The sequence below is a fragment of the Pimephales promelas genome, chromosome 1 (genome assembly GCF_988280905.1).
Source record: "Pimephales promelas chromosome 1, fPimPro1.hap1.1, whole genome shotgun sequence".
Taxonomy (NCBI): Eukaryota; Metazoa; Chordata; class Actinopteri; order Cypriniformes; family Leuciscidae; genus Pimephales; species Pimephales promelas.
In genome coordinates this window covers 42,858,405-42,878,418 of record NC_142769.1, presented here as the reverse complement: position 1 = coordinate 42,878,418, position 20,014 = coordinate 42,858,405, and the positions used below count along the sequence as shown (strand labels likewise).

At 36.8% G+C, this 20,014-nt stretch overlaps 2 protein-coding genes across 4 annotated transcripts in view; both read right to left on the bottom strand.

Annotated features, from left to right (window-relative positions):
* Positions 1-2,840: 2,840 nt before the first annotated feature.
* arih1l (ariadne homolog, ubiquitin-conjugating enzyme E2 binding protein, 1 like) lies at positions 2,841-10,787 on the bottom strand. The gene is made up of 14 exons (XM_039659170.2): positions 10,364-10,787; positions 8,887-8,954; positions 8,330-8,474; positions 8,097-8,189; positions 7,965-8,020; positions 7,810-7,876; positions 7,267-7,373; positions 6,914-6,956; positions 6,714-6,785; positions 5,762-5,892; positions 5,618-5,675; positions 5,160-5,420; positions 4,853-4,965; positions 2,841-3,139 (listed from the first exon to the last, which is right to left on the bottom strand). Exons 1-14 carry the CDS (start codon positions 10,670-10,672, stop codon positions 3,055-3,057), a joined length of 1,608 nt encoding a protein of 535 aa, XP_039515104.2. The 5' UTR covers positions 10,673-10,787; the 3' UTR covers positions 2,841-3,054.
* A 3,247-nt stretch (positions 10,788-14,034) lies between these two features.
* Positions 14,035-20,014, bottom strand: part of dagla (diacylglycerol lipase, alpha) — a 37,080-nt gene continuing 31,100 nt past the window's right edge. For 2 of the 3 annotated variants that reach the window (XM_039658600.2, XM_039658601.2), the window contains exons 19-20: positions 17,113-17,276; positions 14,035-16,403 (exon numbers count right to left, since the gene is read on the bottom strand). In XM_039658600.2, coding sequence (XP_039514534.2) covers positions 15,278-16,403; positions 17,113-17,276 — 1,290 coding nt within the window. In that variant the 3' untranslated portion in view covers positions 14,035-15,277. Of the gene's footprint in view, positions 16,404-17,112; positions 17,277-17,766; positions 19,934-20,014 lie in introns of those variants that run through there. The other variant, XM_039658602.2, reaches the window with a different exon arrangement.

Sequence of the window (20,014 nt, the reverse complement as noted above, 5' to 3'; positions counted from 1 at the left end):
TTTGAAATGAATTTTTGGTATGTTTTAGATTACCTCAAGGGCATCCAAGATGTAGGTGTCTTTGTTTCCACAGTATTTTCAATTTTGATATTATTAGGTCAAATCGTTCTTGTCCGTCAGTCATATAATGGAGGTATATGGGGTCCACCTCAAAGAGAATGCACAGAGAAGTCCAAATTAAATATGATCGTAAATGCAAGTACACATTGATGGCCTAAGACACAAAACAAGCGGTTTGTGTGAGAAAACGAACAGTATTTATATCGTTTTTACCTCTTGTAACCACAGTCACATCCAAGTACTCTCGGAAGTGATCTCTCGCGTGTGTGTACGTCACTCATTGTTTACACAGAGATTTCTGAAGTGTTACCCTTCACTGTGAAGATCTAAACATATTTAGATATACAGGAAATTGCAATGGAAGATGATTTCGATACATCAACGATATATCAAGAGATCACTTCCGGCGCTTGCGCAGACCGAAGCGCCCATGCCTTCAGATCACTTGGACGTGGCTGTGGTTACAAGAGGTAAAAACGATATAAATACTGTTCGTTTTCTCACACAAAACGCTCGTTCCGTATCTTAGGCCATCAATGTGTACTTACATTTACGAGTCATTAAATCATGTTTAATTTGGACTTCTCTGTGCATGCTCTTTGAGGTGGACCCCATAGACCTGCATTATATGACTGACAAGAACGGTTTGACCTAAAAATATAAAAATTTAAAATACTGCGGAAACAAAGACACATACATCTCAGATGCCAAATGACCTTATTTTAAAGTGTTACCAAATATATATACAGTAGTAATACATTTATAGACTATTAAAATGACCATGCATGACTAGACAAACTGTTCAAAAATTTCAGGTAGTACCAAATAAAACAATGATTCCACCCAAATACTTTTGAATGAGATTTATTTAAATAGGACATTTTTTTTATAAGAATGGTTATAACACAGGAAAGCCACCGTAGACGAACATTTCTCTAAATTAGAGACTGTTCATTTTTAATCCATATATTCACACTTTGGTGAAGAAATCTCATCCGTCAGCACAGGGAACACAGCCGTTCCTCATTTTTTCCACCCCAAATGAGGGTTTAATAAAACATGAGCACAAACTCCAGGTGCCAATCGAGGAGTCCATAAAATGTGACATTAGAATTAGTAGAAGCCGCTGTAAACCGAATACAGACAGACGCAAACATGTTTGATGCACTGAGAATGAATACCATGCATTCAAACAGTGTGAAGTAATGACCTAAAGGAAGTACAAACAGTGACTTGCCGGTAAGCTCTTACAGAATAAAAAATAACAAAAACAAGTGTCACATATGCTCACGTTCTGTCCTGAACTTGATGTCTCTTGCCATTTCTGACATTAGTGTAAACACAGCGCTCATATTTGCCTTTACGTTTACCAGAAAAGGCCAACTTTTTGTTCTTAACAGCCAGGCTCATCAATGCAAGGCTTCAGTTATATCTACTCCACATAGTGCTTGATAGTCAGTACCAGTAAGCCTCATAACCACTTGGCAGTCATGTAAAGAAATACGACAGTGCTTTCGATATATCATCGGCCTTCTCTCACACTACAAAAGGTGCATACATTTAAAAAGGAAATGGAAAGTAAAACAGGTAAAAGCATTCGAGACTTTAGTTGTTAGTGAGTGAATGTCACTCAAGTTTGCTCTCATGGAACATCTGGTAGTGTGTGTTCGATATAACATCTGTTTGAAAGAGATAGACGCTCAGCTAAACATCAACCAGGACGAGATGGTTCATAAAAAGGTTTGAGTGCGTGTTCTAGTCGATCTTAGCTCAACCAAACATCTAAAAGGTTCACTTTCCAAAACTGCATTACACAATGAGAGCAATGTGTTGAATCTCATGTAAACGGTCAAGAACATTTATGGGTCATATTTCACCACCAAAACAAAAGTGGATTTTTTTTTTTTTTTTTTGCTGAATTAAATAATGTTCGCACTGACATTTTTATGACAATTAAACCTCAAATTCTCATTTTTATAATGTAAACAAATTAGTAAATCATAGTAGATCTGCTGTACTGAATCAAATGAATAAGATTTACTGTAATACCTAAATTAATGAGTTGCTCTGCATTAAGGTACTGAGAATTTGAGGTTTAATTTTCATGAAACTAATGGAGCATAATTGTTATAATTTAGAAATTTCTAAAACAAGGCTATTTTCTTTATGCAAAATATAGTATAAAAATTCTTTTGATTTCAGGGTTAAATATGACCCAGATATTTCCGTGTGAGATTCACCAAATTCTACTTTTTTATTCATTGTATGTATGTATGTATGTGTATATATGTGCATGTAATTAAGGCTACAGTTACCCTGCTGTTACTATGCCTCTGATTTGGGAGTGCAACGTTCTGGAAAGGTTTTCAACCTCCAGCAAAAAAAAAAAAAAAAAAAAACACGAGGCAAAACTGTCATGTGGCCTCTTCTCATTTTGTTTAAACACATTCTTGAATATCTGTAAAGAATAAATATTTTGCAAAAAAAAAAAAAAAAGATGCATCCCACTCCATGTTACATGCAAGTGTGCTATTTACAGCTTGAAATACACACTTCCGCCCAAAACGCAAAGCCACCCAACCAAGCATCCCCAAAGCACAACACACTCTGCATGGCTCAGACCTGTAAAGCTATGCTTAAGACAAGCCAATCTGAACTATAAAAACAACGTCAGACGAAAAGCACTTAAAAAATAAAAACAGACTACTGAAGAATCTCCACAGAAAGCATGGAGAATGTAATACGTTTCCGAGCCGACAATCAACTCTTACAGACTGCAATACTGACTTAGGAGTTTTATTTGAATATTCTACCTTTTCAGTAAAATTAACAAACTCTAGATAATGACAAAAATCCAGATGCCACGTAAAAAGGATGCAACATGGAGAGGGGCTGCGGTGATGGCCGACGACACCAAAGCTGTGACTGGACTTGGGACCACAGCACTTCACTGCTTTTATTTGCTCCAATATGCTCATGATGCAGCATTTTTGCTTAGTCTTCAATGTACTCCCACAAGTCTTTCTCATAGCCCTCATGAACGTGCTGTAGCAGCACTCGTCGCCGACTCTCACAGTATCTAAACGGGAGGAGAAACGCAGAAAAGTCCTCAAATGGGAGAAGCTCGACACATTTTTGCTAGGAATGTTTTAATAATGTTTCCTATTAGTGATTGCTTTATAACATTTGGATTTGTAGTGGAAATCTTTCCAGTTTCTATAAAGGCATTTCACTGGAGAATACAGAGTTCAAATGGATCTGTACTAGGGATACCGCAAAATTATAGCCGTTGGAAATGCCATAAAATATTTTCAGTGGAAAGAGACAATAAGCAGAAAACATAAATGGAAAATTAAACTTTAACAGATTGGATAACAGGAACTTTCAGTGTACTTTTGCTTATCCTATTTATTATTGTGCACAATGTGACAAAACATATTTATATTAGGGCTGTCAAACGATTAATCGTGATTAATCGCATCCAAAATAAAAGTTTGTGTTTACATAATATATGTGGGTGAACTGGGTATATATATATATATATATATATATATATATATAAATACACACACATGCTTGTATATATTTAATATTTTAATAAGAAATATTTTCATGTATATACTGTATATAGATTTATATATAATTTATATTATATATAAATGTTTTATATATAAATCATATTTTTTTAAATATACATGCATGTGTGTATATATATATATATATATATACAAAATAATTATACACAGTGGACCCACATATATTATGTATTATATATATATATAAATATTTGCATTTTCTAGATGCTTAAGATTGAATACTGGTTGACAAATAAAGAGAGTTTTGTGTTCTCAAACAGATTGTGCACATGCACTACACTGACAGAGATCAACCAACATCTCATAGTAATTCATTGCAACAGATGTTGGAGGCAACAGGTACAGATGTGTTTGTATTACATAAAATTTGTTTGAGTTATTTTGAGGTCACTGCCTTGTGTAACACAAAAAGAAAGATCTCTGTGTAAAATATGTTAAGAAACGTTCTATACAGCTATCAATTTATTTAAACAATATTTTTTTTAAAATAGACTGTTGTAAATTTAACTGTTATAAAACCAAAGAAGTTAGTGTAATCAATTAAAAAATTGTGAATATTTATATATATAAAAAATTCATCATTAGATTTGGAAGTCCTTTGTAATTGCTCATTTATAATAAGAATTATAAGAATTATAATAATAATTTTTAACCCAGTGTCTTCAGAAATAACCAGTTTCTTTTTCCAACCACTAATTTTCATTTCAGTGCATCACTAGTGTGTATAACATTTCATAACATTCCCTGTGTAATAAGTCTCCAAATCATCATGTGTTCATGCATCATTCACTGATACCCTCCCCTTTGCTCTCATTTTCCATCCCACATTTTGGGGTGCTTGTGCTTTACAGTTTCCCCTGAAATACAAGCAAGAATCAATGGCATTTTGCCATTAACGTCATCAAACCTGCCCGATGTGTTATTCAAACATGGTGATTTTTCACAGCTTCATGGTGGGGAATATACAGTATATGTATAAAAAACCCAAAAAAAAAACCCCCACAAAAGCACATAACAAAATTACTAAAACAAACTAAAATTGAAATGAAACCTGAACATATAAAATTAAAAGCTAATTACAATATTAATAAATATTATAATTAATACTACAAAAAACACTGCCGCAGTCAACACAATATCATGAATTTAAGGAACAAAAACAGAAACAATATTGTGCATTTGGAAAAATGTCTCACCTATACTTATCCTGAACTTTCTGTTTGATATCTTGCAAAGAATCCTGGGAGATATCTCGCTCTAGATAACCCGAAAGCACCTCCGTAGCGTTCTCCAAATCAGCCTGATTGTTCTTTATAAAAAATAAATAAAGTATTAAGACATCAGTATGTTGATTTCTATGAAGTGTAAACAGTGTGATGCTATTACAACATAGTCTGAATGTTAATCCACCAATGGCAGACAGATGGAGTGTTTTGGTAAACCCGGTCATTATTTTTGCATCAATAAAACAGCCTACCAAATGAAACACGATTTCCTCCTCACCTCGAAGATAATGGACTGGTTGTTCTTTTTGAGGTAGAAGGCGAAGACGTATGTGAACATAAGCGTGGACCGACACTGGCACAGCACGTCCACGGCCTTCTTCAGGAACTGCACCTCGATCCACGACATGTTGTGTTGCTGCATCTCCTCCATCTTCTGCTTCACCTGCGCGTACAGCTTGTGCTCGAAGCGCAGACTCTGCATGTGGTTCATGTAGCGGTTGCAGTAGAAGAGGTAGCGTTGCAGGGCAGCACGGGAACGCTGCAATAAGGGTACAACATACACTCATTCCAAAAGAAAACAAGTTATAGGTCCATGAATCGAGCAAGCACATGATGCCACACCACCATAAAATAAGTCATGCTTTCCTGCAAGAGCTAATTCAATTTTGATAGATAAAGGATGACACGTGACTGCTGTATATTGGAGATGTTGCATTAAATGATGACTAAAAGTACCTCCTGAGCATCTCTGGCTGCCTTTGCATCATCTTCATTGTAGCGATTGCAGTTGTACCTATAATCAGTGTACATGTTAATCCAATGTATCATATGTACTGTATATAAAAACATAAGCATTTATAAGAGGTGAAGTAGACTCACCAAGCAGAGCCATGGGGCTCCCAAGGGCCGAGACAAACCCAGCAGAACTCTGCTTTACAACTCTGGTTTCGACACACCATGTGATTACAGCCCCCATCTTTTTCAATGGTCACATGACATTTGGGACATTCCTAAGAAAAATGGGAATACCCAAATGAGAGGAATGTTCTGGGTTAATTACAAATTAGGTTTACTCACATCTTTATTGAGCTGTTTACAAGCAAAAATATACTTGCCTTGTTCTTTAAATTAAAAAATACATATCGCTGGCATTACAATTTTCAAAATGTGAAGCTTTTCTAGTCTATTTCTATTTTTCACTCTTTTGTCCTGTGTTTGCTATTGCCAGTAAAATACATGTAAATTAATTTGTTAAACAAATGGCCAGACCTTTTTAACGTAAAGATCCTTTTCTCTTCAGACAAAGTATGGACTAAAAATAATACTTTCACGTTTTCCATACCACACAATGCTGAATTTTATGGACTCAATATCGTAAGAGTTAAGGGTGTCACGACTTCGATTTTAAATAAAAATTAATTATTGGAAAAATATTTAAATCAAATTTTTTTGGATTTCCAGTGAGTTACGTTGACAACGTTCACACTTCAATAAAGCCACAGTTTGCAGGTCATCCCAAGTCTCGCGGAAGTTCCGGGAGTCTTCCGGCCGCATATTGATAGTGGCTAACTGATACACGCAAATTAGTTTTGTAATTAGTATTGCGCGCAGGGCAGAGATTGAGAGAGCGAGAGACCTTGCGTATGTGCCTCATGAAGCATGTGTAAGAGAGCATCCCGATTGGCCGATTGATAAAAATCGAGAATCGAATCGTGACCTTAGAATCAAAAATGTAATCCAATCGAGAATTTGGAGAATCGTGACACCCCTAGTAAGAGTACACATATTAAATATATATCTATATAAATTGACTGTTCAGGGGTCCTTGTACCTTGGTATTTGCTGCAATCCAGTTTGATGTTTCACTGTCATCATCACACTTCTTTATCCACTTCCTCAACCACTTGAAGAGAAGAATAGCAATATTATTAAAGCAAATGAAAACCTCTCATGACAAATCTAATCTAATATCAATTAGATTATCAATATCAACAATGAAAATAATCTAACCTTATATGAGTGCTAACATACCTTGCATTTGACAGGGTCATGCCAGTTTTCTCCACAATTGAAACTAGTTATTGAAAAAAAGAAAAGAAATTAAAGGGAGTAGTTCAACCAGAAATGAAAATCATGTCATTGTATACTCACCTATATGTTGTTTCAAAGCAAAATGGTGTTATTACATATTAAAAACAGCATAAGGCTGACGTTGAGTCAATAATGAGAGAAAAGGGTGCATAGCAGAACAAAACGTGTAAACGAACATAATTTCATGAAATTGTTAAGCTGGATCACTTGTGAGGTGCAGAAGTGACTTATAAAGCTACAGGATGCTGCAAATCCACTGAAGTGCTGCATTGCATTCTGCAACAGACTCTTACCAGAACTGTCTCCCGCATTTGCAGCGAACTGGTTTGGCATCAGGGTACTGAACTTTGACCACATGGTGGCAGTCAGGAGCCGGACACCATTTCAACAGTCTGTTACACTGAAGATGAAGAGCAGACAGAAAACCAGTGAGAGAGACTACAAAACAGTTCACTGCATGCATACAGATATTTACCCAAACGTCACATGCATGCGGTTTACCATCAGAACGGTTAATAAATCATTGCTGTTGAGTGGAAACCTGGTATCTCCAGATTTTGTCATTTTTATTGAGTTTTTGAGTTATTTTTGCAATTACTTAACTAATAAAAAGTATTAAAAGAGCTTGACTGAACTTCATTGGATTCTCAAACTGTCAGTCAAACCTCCCCATCTCGATCTTAAATTTTAATTGGTATTATGTAAAATGTAATGTAAAATGATATTGGTATTATGAATCTCTAGATTTTTCAGGGAGTGTCAAATGTGCTATTTGCACAATTACATTTGCATTTCAGACACACAACTTTTTGCAACCAACATAAAGAACTTCTTACCTCTACAAAACTATTTGTGATTAAATGCTGATACTTCAATTTCACTTTAGAATCTGTGATAAGTCGCCTGCCAAAAAACGACAAATATTAAAAAAAAAACATTTAAAATAGATCAATCTTAAAAATAAATAGATTAAACACACAAAAGCACTTACATTACAGTGTTATCGTCAACCAAAATGTCACAGTTGTGAGCAGGACACGAGATGGTCTGTGAAAAAACAAAAATATACAATTGTAGGAGCAGAATCCAACATCAGGTTACAATGAGCTGAACAGAAACCCACCTGTCCCATCCCTTCCTCAATGATTTTGGTAGTTAAATAGTCACCCCAGCACTGCACGCAGAACTTGTGTCCACACTCTAGACCTGTGAAATACTAGATAAGGAACACACATTCCTATCGAATAAGTCATCAAGTTGTGCAAAATGAGTCACTTCAATGGACATCACAGTTTTGGTATCAAAGGCTTTTCGAAGGAACTGATGAAGAGACATTTGGCTCTAACTGGCACTGACCGTGTTTGGATAATTGAGATAGCAGATCTGGCAGGGCAAATCCTGACTGGAGGACCGTGTGCTCATTGGTCGTGTTTTGGCCTTTTTACTGGGGTTTATGACGTGGCACTCTGTAAACAACTTGTCCAGATTTCCATCGAAGTACCTGCACCATATAAAAGTTGAGAGGAGGAAGGAGAAAACTCTTTCAAACAGAAAGGCTCATTTAAAAGTTCTGGGGGATCTAGGGATGCACTGAAATTTCCACTACCGAAAATGTTTATATTTCACCAACAAACTGAAGTAAAAATAGATGTAAATATAATTTTGTTAATTGATTTTTGATATAAAGCGTGCCTTGTGCAATTTATTCAGTTTTAGCTATTTGAGTGTTGATAACTAAATGATTAATTGATTATTAATTTATTTATTTTTGGTGCATTCCGGATTTTCAGTCTCGGCCCAGAATTTTCATTTTGGTGCATCCCTAATCATAATGCCGTTAACCAAGCTTTGCAAATTTATGACAATGTTAAAATAAACAAATATAGTCAAATAAATGAAGAAAAATGACATGCCTCTCCATAAGTTTCTCTTTGTCCCAGTTGAAGTGACTAAGGAGTATTCTGGTTATCGTAGCTGGGTTCTGAAAAAGAAAATATTGAGTGACAGACCTAGTGAAACCAAGTCTCAGTTTAGTTCGAAAAGATTATCTTTAATCTGGCTGACTTGCTGGGCTTCTGCAGAGGTTTTTCCTGCTGTATTTTCAAGAGTATCATACTTGACAGAGTCGCTGCGCTTTTGAGGAAGAACTAATAACTGGATCGATCAAAGTTTAGGTTTTTGTCATCAGATCATGGAAAGATATTCCGCTTTGTAAGAGGAACTTAGTCATAAGAAACTCAGATTTATCTGTACTTCCTACTCTTGAAATATATTTTCAAGGGATGCATGATAATCGATTTTATATGTTGATATACATGCATTTTTACCTTTGTTTGGAAACAACAAGTTTTTTGGACCTTGTTTCCACCATGTAATGAAAAATAAGCAAAAATGGCTTTATTATTTTTTATTCAGCAGCAGAAACAGTCTTCCACAAAGTCTCTCATGTGCAGGCAGTAGGCTTTTGAGAAAATTTTGAGTGCAATAGTGAAAATTAGGCTTTTCACTATTGCACCATGAAGACTTTAACAGCTCAACTTATGGGTGATATAAGAAATCAAGGAAAACTGTCTGGTATTGTTTTGTCAGGTTTATCTTATAAACTCCCAACACAACACTAATATTTAATTTTGTTTCATAAGCTATACAAATGTATAAGTACTCAACATCATTGTCCAATATTACATGATTAACATGTTCTTTTGTATAACACCATGTGTGCCAGAAACTGATGCAGTTTTCTTTTTAAGTAAGAAAGCCAGTAAAGCTCATGTGTTTTCCACATATTGCTGGACCTGATGTAAACTGTCATTTATCCATGTACAAATAAACATTTATAATTTTTCACCAAAGTTTTCTGATCTCCACTACAATTGAATGCTAGCAAGCATGCTTGATGAATGTACATTTAAACCCATTTAAAGTGTATTTGTGTTTGGAGAACATGTTTCACGAGCTTAAAAACTGTCAAATTTTAAAAACAAATGTGTCAAGTAGCATTAGTTGAAGTGACAGCTATAAACTTTAGTCTGCGTCAATAACAACAACAATAAATCAAAACACAGATTATTTACTCACAACATCATACGACTTAAGAAATGTCAAATAAAGTTCAGGTCACTGTAAACTGGGTCGCGCAGGCAGAACTAGAAAAATCTAGCTCATAAAAATCACTTGAATTTACTAATATAATACAAAAACAGCAAGACCCAAAAAATAAAACAGTTGACGCAACACCACTGTTATAAAAAAAAACCCGCTTCATTTCGCATCATTCGGCCTCTCGTATCAGTTATTGGCTAATGCTAATGCTAACACAGCATCAGTCATCCATATAAACAAACTTATAAACTCGTTGGAAAAATCACAACAAAACCTTTTGCTATGTACCTGTATGACCTCGTTGACCTCCCTGATGCACTCCACCATGTGCTGGAGGATCTGCTCGGTGGTCAGAACCTCGAAGCGGTAGTCCTCGTCCTCCTGCCCGGGCCCCAGGCCGCCGCCGCCGCCGCCGGTGTCAACGCAATCGTCGGGCTCTCCTCCGGCCACCGCGGGGTCCAGCAGCTCCACCTCGCCCAGGTCCAGCGTGTCATCCTCGGCCTCCTCCTCGCCGCTGTCCTCGCTGCACTCCTCTTCCTCTTCTTCCTCCTCCTCTTCCTCATCAAACTCATAATTGTAGCCCTCGTCCGAGTCCATGTCTCAGTGTTATACAGGGCGACTATAATAAAGTGTCTGTGTGTGAGAGTGTATTGCTGTTTGACCTGCGCTTTACTGACTGAGCGAATCCTTATTACAGACCCGCTGCGTCACTGCTGCGTCACTCACCTACATCCTGACCAATACATAATACATTCGCCGATTCTCAATTGTAATGTCTGTTATTGTAATACTGTTATTTCTCGCATTGTAATTATGTACGTATTTTTTATTTATAAATGTCTACATTTTCCTTAACAATACCCAAATATAATAATTATCAATAATTTCCTTCATTACTTGAATTTTGACATTAAAAATAGGCCTAATCAAATGTCAAAATTGTATGACGAACTTTTGAATGTAGCGTAATTTGATTAATTGTCTCTTTATATTTCATATAATTGTATTTATATTTTTTTAATTAGTCTTCCATTCTTTATTTTAATAAGCTGTCATCCAATGTTATTGTAGGCCTACTTAATTGTTCAAGATTTTTTTGGATTGTACTTGTATTTGGTTTGTTCCAAAATAATCTAAAATAATATTCAATAATAATAATAATAATAATAATAATGCTCTTTATTCTTTTCCTGAGCCAAATAGAAAGTAAAATATGAGTTTCTGCAAAGGCGTACAGGGGTTGGACAATGAAACTGAAACACTGGCCAATGTTGGAGGTTTCACATCTATATACCTGGCGGCCAATCTTCAGAGTGAAGCACGGGTGGATCAGTGATGGTTTGAGCTCCAATATCATGACAATCCTGATTGTATTTGATGGACACGACACTGCCGAGGACTACCAAACCCTTCTGGAGGATCATGAGCACCTGATGCTCAAACCGTGTATCAGCATGATCCTGCACCAACACACACAGCAAGACTTGTGACAGAAGGGTTTGATAAAGATGAAAGTGACGTTGAACATCTCCCATGGTCTGACAGTCACCAGATCTGAATATTATTGAGGTGTTTTGGAGGAGCGAGTCCACCAGCATCATATAGTGACCTGGACACTGTTCTGGAAGAGGAACTGCTCATAATCCCTCTGGTCACTGTGAAAGACTTCTATCTGTCAATTGGTGCTGTATTTGGATGCAAAATGAGGCCCTCACCATTCTAACAAATTATTGTGTAGTAAAACCAGGTGTTTCAGCTTTTTTGTCCAACCCCTGTAGAAATCAAATACCCCTTTTATTGAAATTTTCAGTTCTTTTCTAAAGTAATAATTTATTTCAAAATCTAAATTGGGAAAAAAATGTGGTCCTTAATGCGACAAATATATATTCTCACTAATATAGTAAAAGAAGTCTCCTTGAAATGTATTAATTTTTACCCAGTCAAACATGTCGAATCAATATCAGTTTTACATTTATTAATGATTCACACAGAAACTGTCATTCATTTACTCTGGGCCTGACACTATAGTGAACACCGTTGGTATATTAATGTATCTTAACTGGGATTCCCCAACTTTATTGTCAGCTAAACCTCTTTGCCTATTTAATATATAAGCCCTTAGTAAGGTCAATAAAATCAAGCCAATAATACATAATAATAAAACTTAACAGTTCTCTGTTGTCGTTAATGGTCACATGACTGGTAAACATTTTTTTAAAATAAATGTTTTATTTTGGTTGTTTTTATTTTAAAATTTCCTATTTCCTACTTAAAATTTTTATTTATTTAATTATTAACAAATTACTTAATAGCATTTAATTAAAATCACCAACCCGTCCATGGGAAACCCTGATGTAATGCATTTCGTGTTGTTGACAAGCTTAACATAACATAATGGAATATAATATTTTTCTCTATGTATTTTTATATGTACAAGACTATCCAAATCGATGTGATAAACGAGTCAGATCAAAAGTAATCAAAACATAGTCAGAATACATTATGTGGGGTTTAGATTACATTACTAACTACAATTTTAGTAATCTACCCAGCACTGCCTAAAAAGAGGACTTCAGTTTTACTGCTATTGAGTTTTAGAAAATTACCAAAGCCAATCTCTAATATCAGCTAAACAGCTGGACAGAGAATGTGGAAGAAAGGAACCAGAGGGCTTGGAAGACAGAGCTGGGTGCTCAGCATATGAAAATGGTTACCCATATTTCCTAAACATGCAACCGTGAGGAAGTATTTAAATAAAAAATAGAAGAGGACCCATTACAGAACCCTGAGGAACACCTGTGATAACTTTAGATGATTTTGATAGGAAACTCTGAATGAAGAGATATGATCTAATCATGGGTGGGGTTGTACCAGTAACAAATGTTCAGTGAAAGGAAGTGCATGAATAACCAACAGGATTAACTTGTTTAGTAGACATTTATTTTCTAATATTTTTCATAAATTCAAGATTATTTTTTACTTCTTCACATTTTTCGAAAGAGTCCAGATGATGAGGAATATTTTTTTTTATTATTTATTTCTTCTTTTAAACATAGAGAAAGTGGCCACTAATCATACCCCCCCCCCTTTTTTTTTTTGTAAATTAAAATAAATAAAATTTGGTATTGCCATTATCTAGTAAACTTTATGTTGGTTTCAAGCACAAACCCAGTTGAGTGTCATTAATAGCTTAATAAAGAGAAACAAAAGTCAGTCTTAGATCCATATGTTTTATTCTATTACAGGCAGGGCAGTGTAAGTGTGTGCATTTAAATACATTCTCATTCTTAAAAGTTAAAATACTGGCAGGGTGACAGACATGAAAAGAGTTATTTCTTTTCTTTTTTTAAAGAATGATGGTTCAATCATTATGTATATATATGTTTTTAAGTAAACATATGGCCACAGTCTCAGAGTTTTGTTCCTGAATAGTAATTATTTTTCTCTATTTATAATTTTTACTGCAGATATATCAATATAGCTATACATTTGAGATAAAGTCATCACTATGGTACATGATAGATCTTTTTATTGATAAGTCCCATTGACTTTATATCTATTTTCTGAACACAACAACTGAAACAAGACAGTATTTACACTAACGTGAAAAGGCAGTGCTCAACACAACTTTTTGTGAAAAAGTACAGCAGTCGCAGTTTATGATGTAATGAGTTATTTAGTAAAGCAGCAAGTAGAGAACAGGAAAATAAGTACTTAATATGCCAGACTTTTGATAATTAATTTTACATTTACATTAGGAAAAAAAGCCAAATTGGCAAAAAGCTAAATCTGAACCTAACTATAACAAATTATTGCATGCGATCAAAGCATGAAAGCATGGGAATTGTGCTAAAAAACATTTTTTTCTAAACAATCAATAGCATACAAAATAAAATACTTGTCACATTAGTGACTTGCGAAACTGTTCTGACGAACCGCTGTACTTTTTCACACAACCACCCAAAAACTCAAACACTTCATCCTAAAACGATATATAAAAAGCAAGTCTAAGTTATTAAAATATTTTGCCGTTGAGATAAACCACTTTTTATTATAATATAGCAACAACAGTAGAAATGATTTTTAAAAAAAGCAGATGAGAAGAAATCTCTCTATGCTTATTTTGCTACTGAATGCACCCATACCCATACCGAATGAGACTTTTCTAGAAGGACACGTACTGCATCGCAGATTCAGTCAAACCATTTAAAGGGCGCATTTTGTGACTGGTGCATGTCCTGTACCACTCATCTCTTCCTGATGTCAGTTGCATTTATGGGCAGTGGTTTGTAAAAATAAATAATAATAGTAATCATCATTATATATTAATTTCACAGAGTTCAAACGTTTGACTTGTATGAAGTTGGCTTTTTGGCAATCGGGTGGAAAAAAAAAAGATAGAAAACTTGCATGCGTAAATTCAAGTGGATTTATGTAAATAAGAGATGACAAAAGTTAGCAAAATTAAACGTTTTACACGAGCATACAGTATTTTCTCATGCACAATAAGTCATAGATGTCCACCAATCGTCAGTGCCACCAATTACACATACTCAGCAGGATATTCCACACAATCTTCAATTAAAAAATGAAAAAGTACAATCCAAAACAAAAATTATTATCCTTTGCCTGAGACACCATTGTCCCATTCTTCATTCTTGAAAATCCTGAGGAAATATACCCCACAGCTTGTTGTACGCTCCCCTCCCCGTAACTTAGTCTCGCCTTCTTGCCTATCCCAGCTTTTCCCTTATATGGAACTGCCAACCTTTGAGATAACTTGGTGTTCTGTGGCGTCAATGTAAACATTACCGTAACATGTTTCAATGTGAACGTATGGTCATTGTGCAAGCTTCTTTATATGCTAGCAACATCTTTTTGTGTTCAAAGGAGCCTCTCAGCACCTAATGTGTTGCAGGCAGAAATTAGGACACTTCATAATGGTGATGCACAAGACACAATGCATTCAGCAAAGATATGTCTTACAATAGTACAAAATGAGGTCTTCTGTTCTTGATGAATCCTTAATGGTCCATAAGTCTGGAAGTCTCGGACTGGCCGCGTTGCTACGCATGCACGTTTCTACAATCGGTTCAGAAAGGGCAAAGAAAGTGGACCCACTGAGTGTTGGGAAAGGAAACCGTAGGGTAACTGTAGGGTAAAATAAATAAACAGAAAATGTTGAGGTTTGACAGTGGACCACTACACCATTGATGACAATGCAGTTTCCTTGGGGTTGGGGCAAGCAACGGAAGTTCGTAGCATCGACGTATGGTTGGTGGGTAGCGCTCCATCAGGAGGAGAGAAATCGTTGAGTTCTCCGGAGGACGAGAGTGGAAAGGACGGAGAAAGAGAGATGCCGGAGGAAGGGTCGGCCGAGTCCGCAAAGGTGCGAGGGGGCTTGGGAACCAAGTTGGGCTCTAGAGTTGCTCTGGCCAGTAGCTGCATGTCACTGTCTGCGTTTTTCACACACTGAACCGATTGGTGTCCTTCCGCCTGACTGTAAGAGCCCCTTCCAGACTCGGACTCTGCGTCGGACAGCTCGAGAGGTGGAGAGCTGCTGCCATCGAGCCTAAACAGAGAGTCCAGGTATTGGGCGAACTCCAGGACCGCCTGACTGGGAGTGCCATTGGACAGTGGCGAAACTGACGGAAGAGTCTGGGACTGACCACTCTCAAGCTCAACGTTGACTTCTCCCCCTTCAAACACTCTATCCTTGGGCGTTTCGCTGAGCTTTTCTGGCATTGAACCAGACCGGGGTGCTACAGGGCGGGATTCTTGACTGTTACGAACAACTGATGGCTGGCAAGCCACAGGTGTTTCTGAAGACCGGCGGAAGGTCTTGCCCTGACTGGTCGTTTGATTTACAGTAGTTTGTTCAAGCAAGTGTGAAGAGAAGTGCCTGCCGTTGCGGTTGTTGACAGGGAGATGCTGCGCATCGTTGGAGGTTACTTCTAGTTCCGGAGGAGTAGGGCAGTACGGGCCGGTTTCCCCCAACTCAAGGTCCACTGCGCTCTGGCTCAAGCCGTCTGCGGCCAGCAGCTCTGTGCGGGAGCACAGCGAAGGATTCTCTTCTGGGATGGGAGCATCCAAAGGGAAAGGTAGGCTCCCCAGGCAGGGTGAGCCCCTCAGGGCGGCAGATGATCGGCGGGAGTCCAAGCTGTAGACAGATTCAGCGTCAGATAGACTTTCCATGATGGCCAGGGGAGCTTTTCGCTCTCGCAGCTCCACGGCCAATCGCTCGCGGGCTCCGGTGAGCACCACAGGAACAGGAGGAGCCGGATACTCCGAGAAGCCATCCAGTGAGATCTCAGAGCGGGCACAGGAACTACAGCAGGACAGGAAGTGGGCACAATGGTAGAGTAGCGTGTGGAGAAAATAAACGGCCAGCATGGAAGAGCAGTTTGATGGAAAATAAAATATGGGAATTTAAAAAAAAAAAAAGGTTTTATGAAGTAAAAACAATAGGAGAAAAAAAAAACCCATAAGTGATTAGAATAAAAAAAAGAGTATATTTAAAAGATGCCATAAATGGGGGGAAAATAACAAGTGTGACGTAAGACAAATAAAAATCCATAAAAATATGAATGTAAAAAAAAAATCAACATATAAAATTGATATGTAAATATTATATGTAAACATTACATAATGTGACAAATAATATAAAACATGTTGTTAAGTGTACAAACAAATAATAAGAATAGTAGAAATAAAAAAAATGAGGAGAGAACAGGGAAAAAAGGGGGAAAAAATCAGAAAGAGGGGAAGAGGATTATGGTTATGCAACACTAACGTGACTAACGCCTAGGCTGTGCTGTTCTACTAAACCAGAGAGGACGAGGGGGGAACTGTACACTACCATACACAGTACCTCTGCAGTCAGCATGAGTGAGAAGGACAGGCGATAGTGTTAAAATCAAATGATAAGAAATGCTTAAAAACACCTCAAGAAAATCGACATAATTTATCACTCATTGGCATGGGCTGATTGGTCAGTCAGCTTGTTTCAAACAGTGATTGGCCCCTGCAAAACTCACCGGACACTACTGTTTCTGCGGTGATGTGTGGCAGGCGTGGGATGTGGTGAATTAGAGGCATCGAGGAAGATCGTTTCTGGATTCAGGTCCACTTCTGTAGGACTAACCATTATCTTAGCAGCAGACAGTAAAGCCGTCTTCCCTTTATTATAGTTTTCCAACACCTACATGACACAGAGGAACAGAGAAAGAGAACGCTAGAGTGATAAAAAAAAATAAAAATAAGAACAAAATGTACATGGATAAATGAAAAGACAAAAACAAGCAGGTCTCACAGCCTACTTGACATTATTTATAAAGAAGTGTGCAAAAAAAATACATTATTAGTGGTGTAAAATGAATGCACCTGAATACATTTTTATAAGGAAAAGTGAAATTTCACATATTTAATAGTTGCGATATCAACATGCAGATGATTCTTTAAATAAATCACTTTGAAAATAATTAGTACACATGCTGTAGATCATCTTGTAAGGGCTTCTAGTAAGCTTTATTTTTAACTTTTTATTTAATTTTGTTGTGAAAGTGAATACGATATTTTACCCCAAATGTAGACACTTTACAAAAAAACATTTCATAGTTTCAAATGAGCAAGGACAAAGTTTAGTGGGGGAAAAAAATCAAGGTAAAAACTCCAGTTACACAACCACAAGGTGATGATGCTGTTTTCTTTATTAATGAACATAAACAAATGAGTATGGATAAAGTTAGAGACAATAATCACAAAGATATCAATAAATGGATGCAATGAAATGCAATGGACGGAATGGTGTGAAACAAACAATGATGTACAAGTAACATGCATATACCACAAACGACAATAAAGTTATAATTATACAGGACACAAAACCATTTACTTGAAATAAGAGCAATTATATAAACTCAATAGTCAATTCGAGCCTTGTAAAACCAAGTACAGGCCATTAGAGTTAAATGTAAGTGTATACTATATATAAAGCATCTGGAATGAACAATGAACTGCATGTTAGGTCATTTTGGCACTGATTGGTGAGTAAACAGGGTTTCTAGTCCAATGGTTAGCACATTTTAATCCAGGTCACACATTTTAAAATGTACCCTCTGAGGCAGAACTACCACCACCAACACGCAGCGTAAATAAACACTGATGCCCACCACAAGAACCGAAGCTAAATCCAACTCCAAGAGTAAAATACAAAGCATAAAAGACACAGAACGGTTCTTTTCCAAACCACCCATGTGACAAACTCAAGGCACATGCAGAGGGACAGAAGCTGCAATGGAAATCCTGCTGCAAACTGCAAAAGCTTAAACCAGACACAAAAACAGGAAGTTAAGAAAAAGTGACAGAGACCAGGAACCTGCAGAAAGAAAGAGAATGACACCACAGATGCCCAAAGCTGGAGCTCAGGGATATTTCTGGTAGTGAGGAACGTAGATTATTAGCTGCAAAGGAAGAAGGCACATGCATTTGGTTGTGCATTGTGTAAATTATACTACTATTAAAAATTTGGGGTGTGTAAGATTTTTTCAAATGTTTTTTTTTTTTTTTTTTAAAGGAAGTCTCTTATGCTCACCATGGAAGCATTAATTTAAATGCAGTAAAACATGAATTATTATTACATTTAATATATTTTCACCGGGGTTGCGGTGCCACCGGCTTGGGCCCGCAATCGCTGCTCGCAGCTATATTTTAAAATGTAATTTATTCTCATTTTTATTTTCAGCATCACATGATCATTCAGTAATATGATTCTTATTATCAATGTTGAAAACAGTTGTGATGCTTGATATTTTTGTGAAAACTCACTGTGATGCATTTTTTTCAGTATTCTTTGATAGAAAGCTCAAAAGGGCAGCATTCATTTGAAATATATATATTTTTTATAAACGTCTTTACTATCCCTTTTGATCAATGTAATGCGTCCATGCTGAATAAAAGTATCATTTTCTTATTTTCTTTCAAAATAAATCTTAATGACCCCAAACTTTTAAACGGTAGTGTACATCAGAGGCTTGAGACATAACATGTGGCACTAGAAGTGGTCGAGGAACTCAGTCTATCCTGGGGAGAAGTTAAAGGTGTGTTATCAAAGATTGAGGGTTTTGTAAAACGGTTCTCTGTCGAGAGTTCAGCTGATGTGCCTTCCTCCATTAGACCGGTTGAGGGGACCTCTGATAAGACACTGGTTTTTAACAGGAACTCTGGGGACGAAGAACAATCTGATGTGTTTGGGAATAGAGTGCTACTTGTGGAAGTTATCTTATGGAATGGAGAGTGGGACTCATCAACAGACACATCAGAGGAGGTATTTGACATTTTGGAGGATAAAGAGCCATTAGAGGGGATGGTTGAGTCTTGGACAGGTGAGGTTATTTCTAACGTTGGCAAGTCCAACTTCATAGAGGTCAATGTAATGTTCAACGGGGCAATGTTTTTGGGATCACATGCAACCGTTGGAGATTCAGACTGAGATGTTAATGATTGTTGAAGGTCAAAGGAAATGTCTCCTGACCTAATGGAAGATGTATCTACAGTAACAGACATTGTAGGTGATGGGATTGGAGTGAGAGTGTTTGACGTCTCTGGACGATTGCTGGAAGTTGCCGTTAAAAGACTGACAGTATTATCGAGTGATAAACCGTTCCTGTGAGTGTCTGAACTGGGAGTTCGAGAAAGAGAGCATGTCTCTGTAACAATAAAACATTCATCTGAACGAAGAGGCATAAGAGATGGATCTGGGAGTGAGTTAGTGAAAGACACATGTGATTGGATTCTAGTTCTCTGGCTTCCAACCTGTGCAGCAATCAGTTCTGAAACTAAATATGGGGTTTCCAGCACCTGTGAAGACAAACCAACACATTACCATACAACATACATTCAGTATGAACAAATTAACGTCAATTCAGAAGAAACGAGACA

Excerpts from the sequence above, each read along its gene's own strand:
- arih1l (XM_039659170.2), bottom strand. The coding sequence starts at position 10,672 with ATGGACTCGGACGAGGGCTACAATTATGAGTTTGATGAGGAAGAGGAG. Across the intron at positions 7,877-7,964 it reads GTTGACGATAACACTGTAAT|GCGACTTATCACAGATTCTA; the intron begins GTAAGTGCTTTT and ends GTTTTTTGGCAG. Across the intron at positions 7,374-7,809 it reads TCACAAATAGTTTTGTAGAG|TGTAACAGACTGTTGAAATG; the intron begins GTAAGAAGTTCT and ends CTTCATCTTCAG.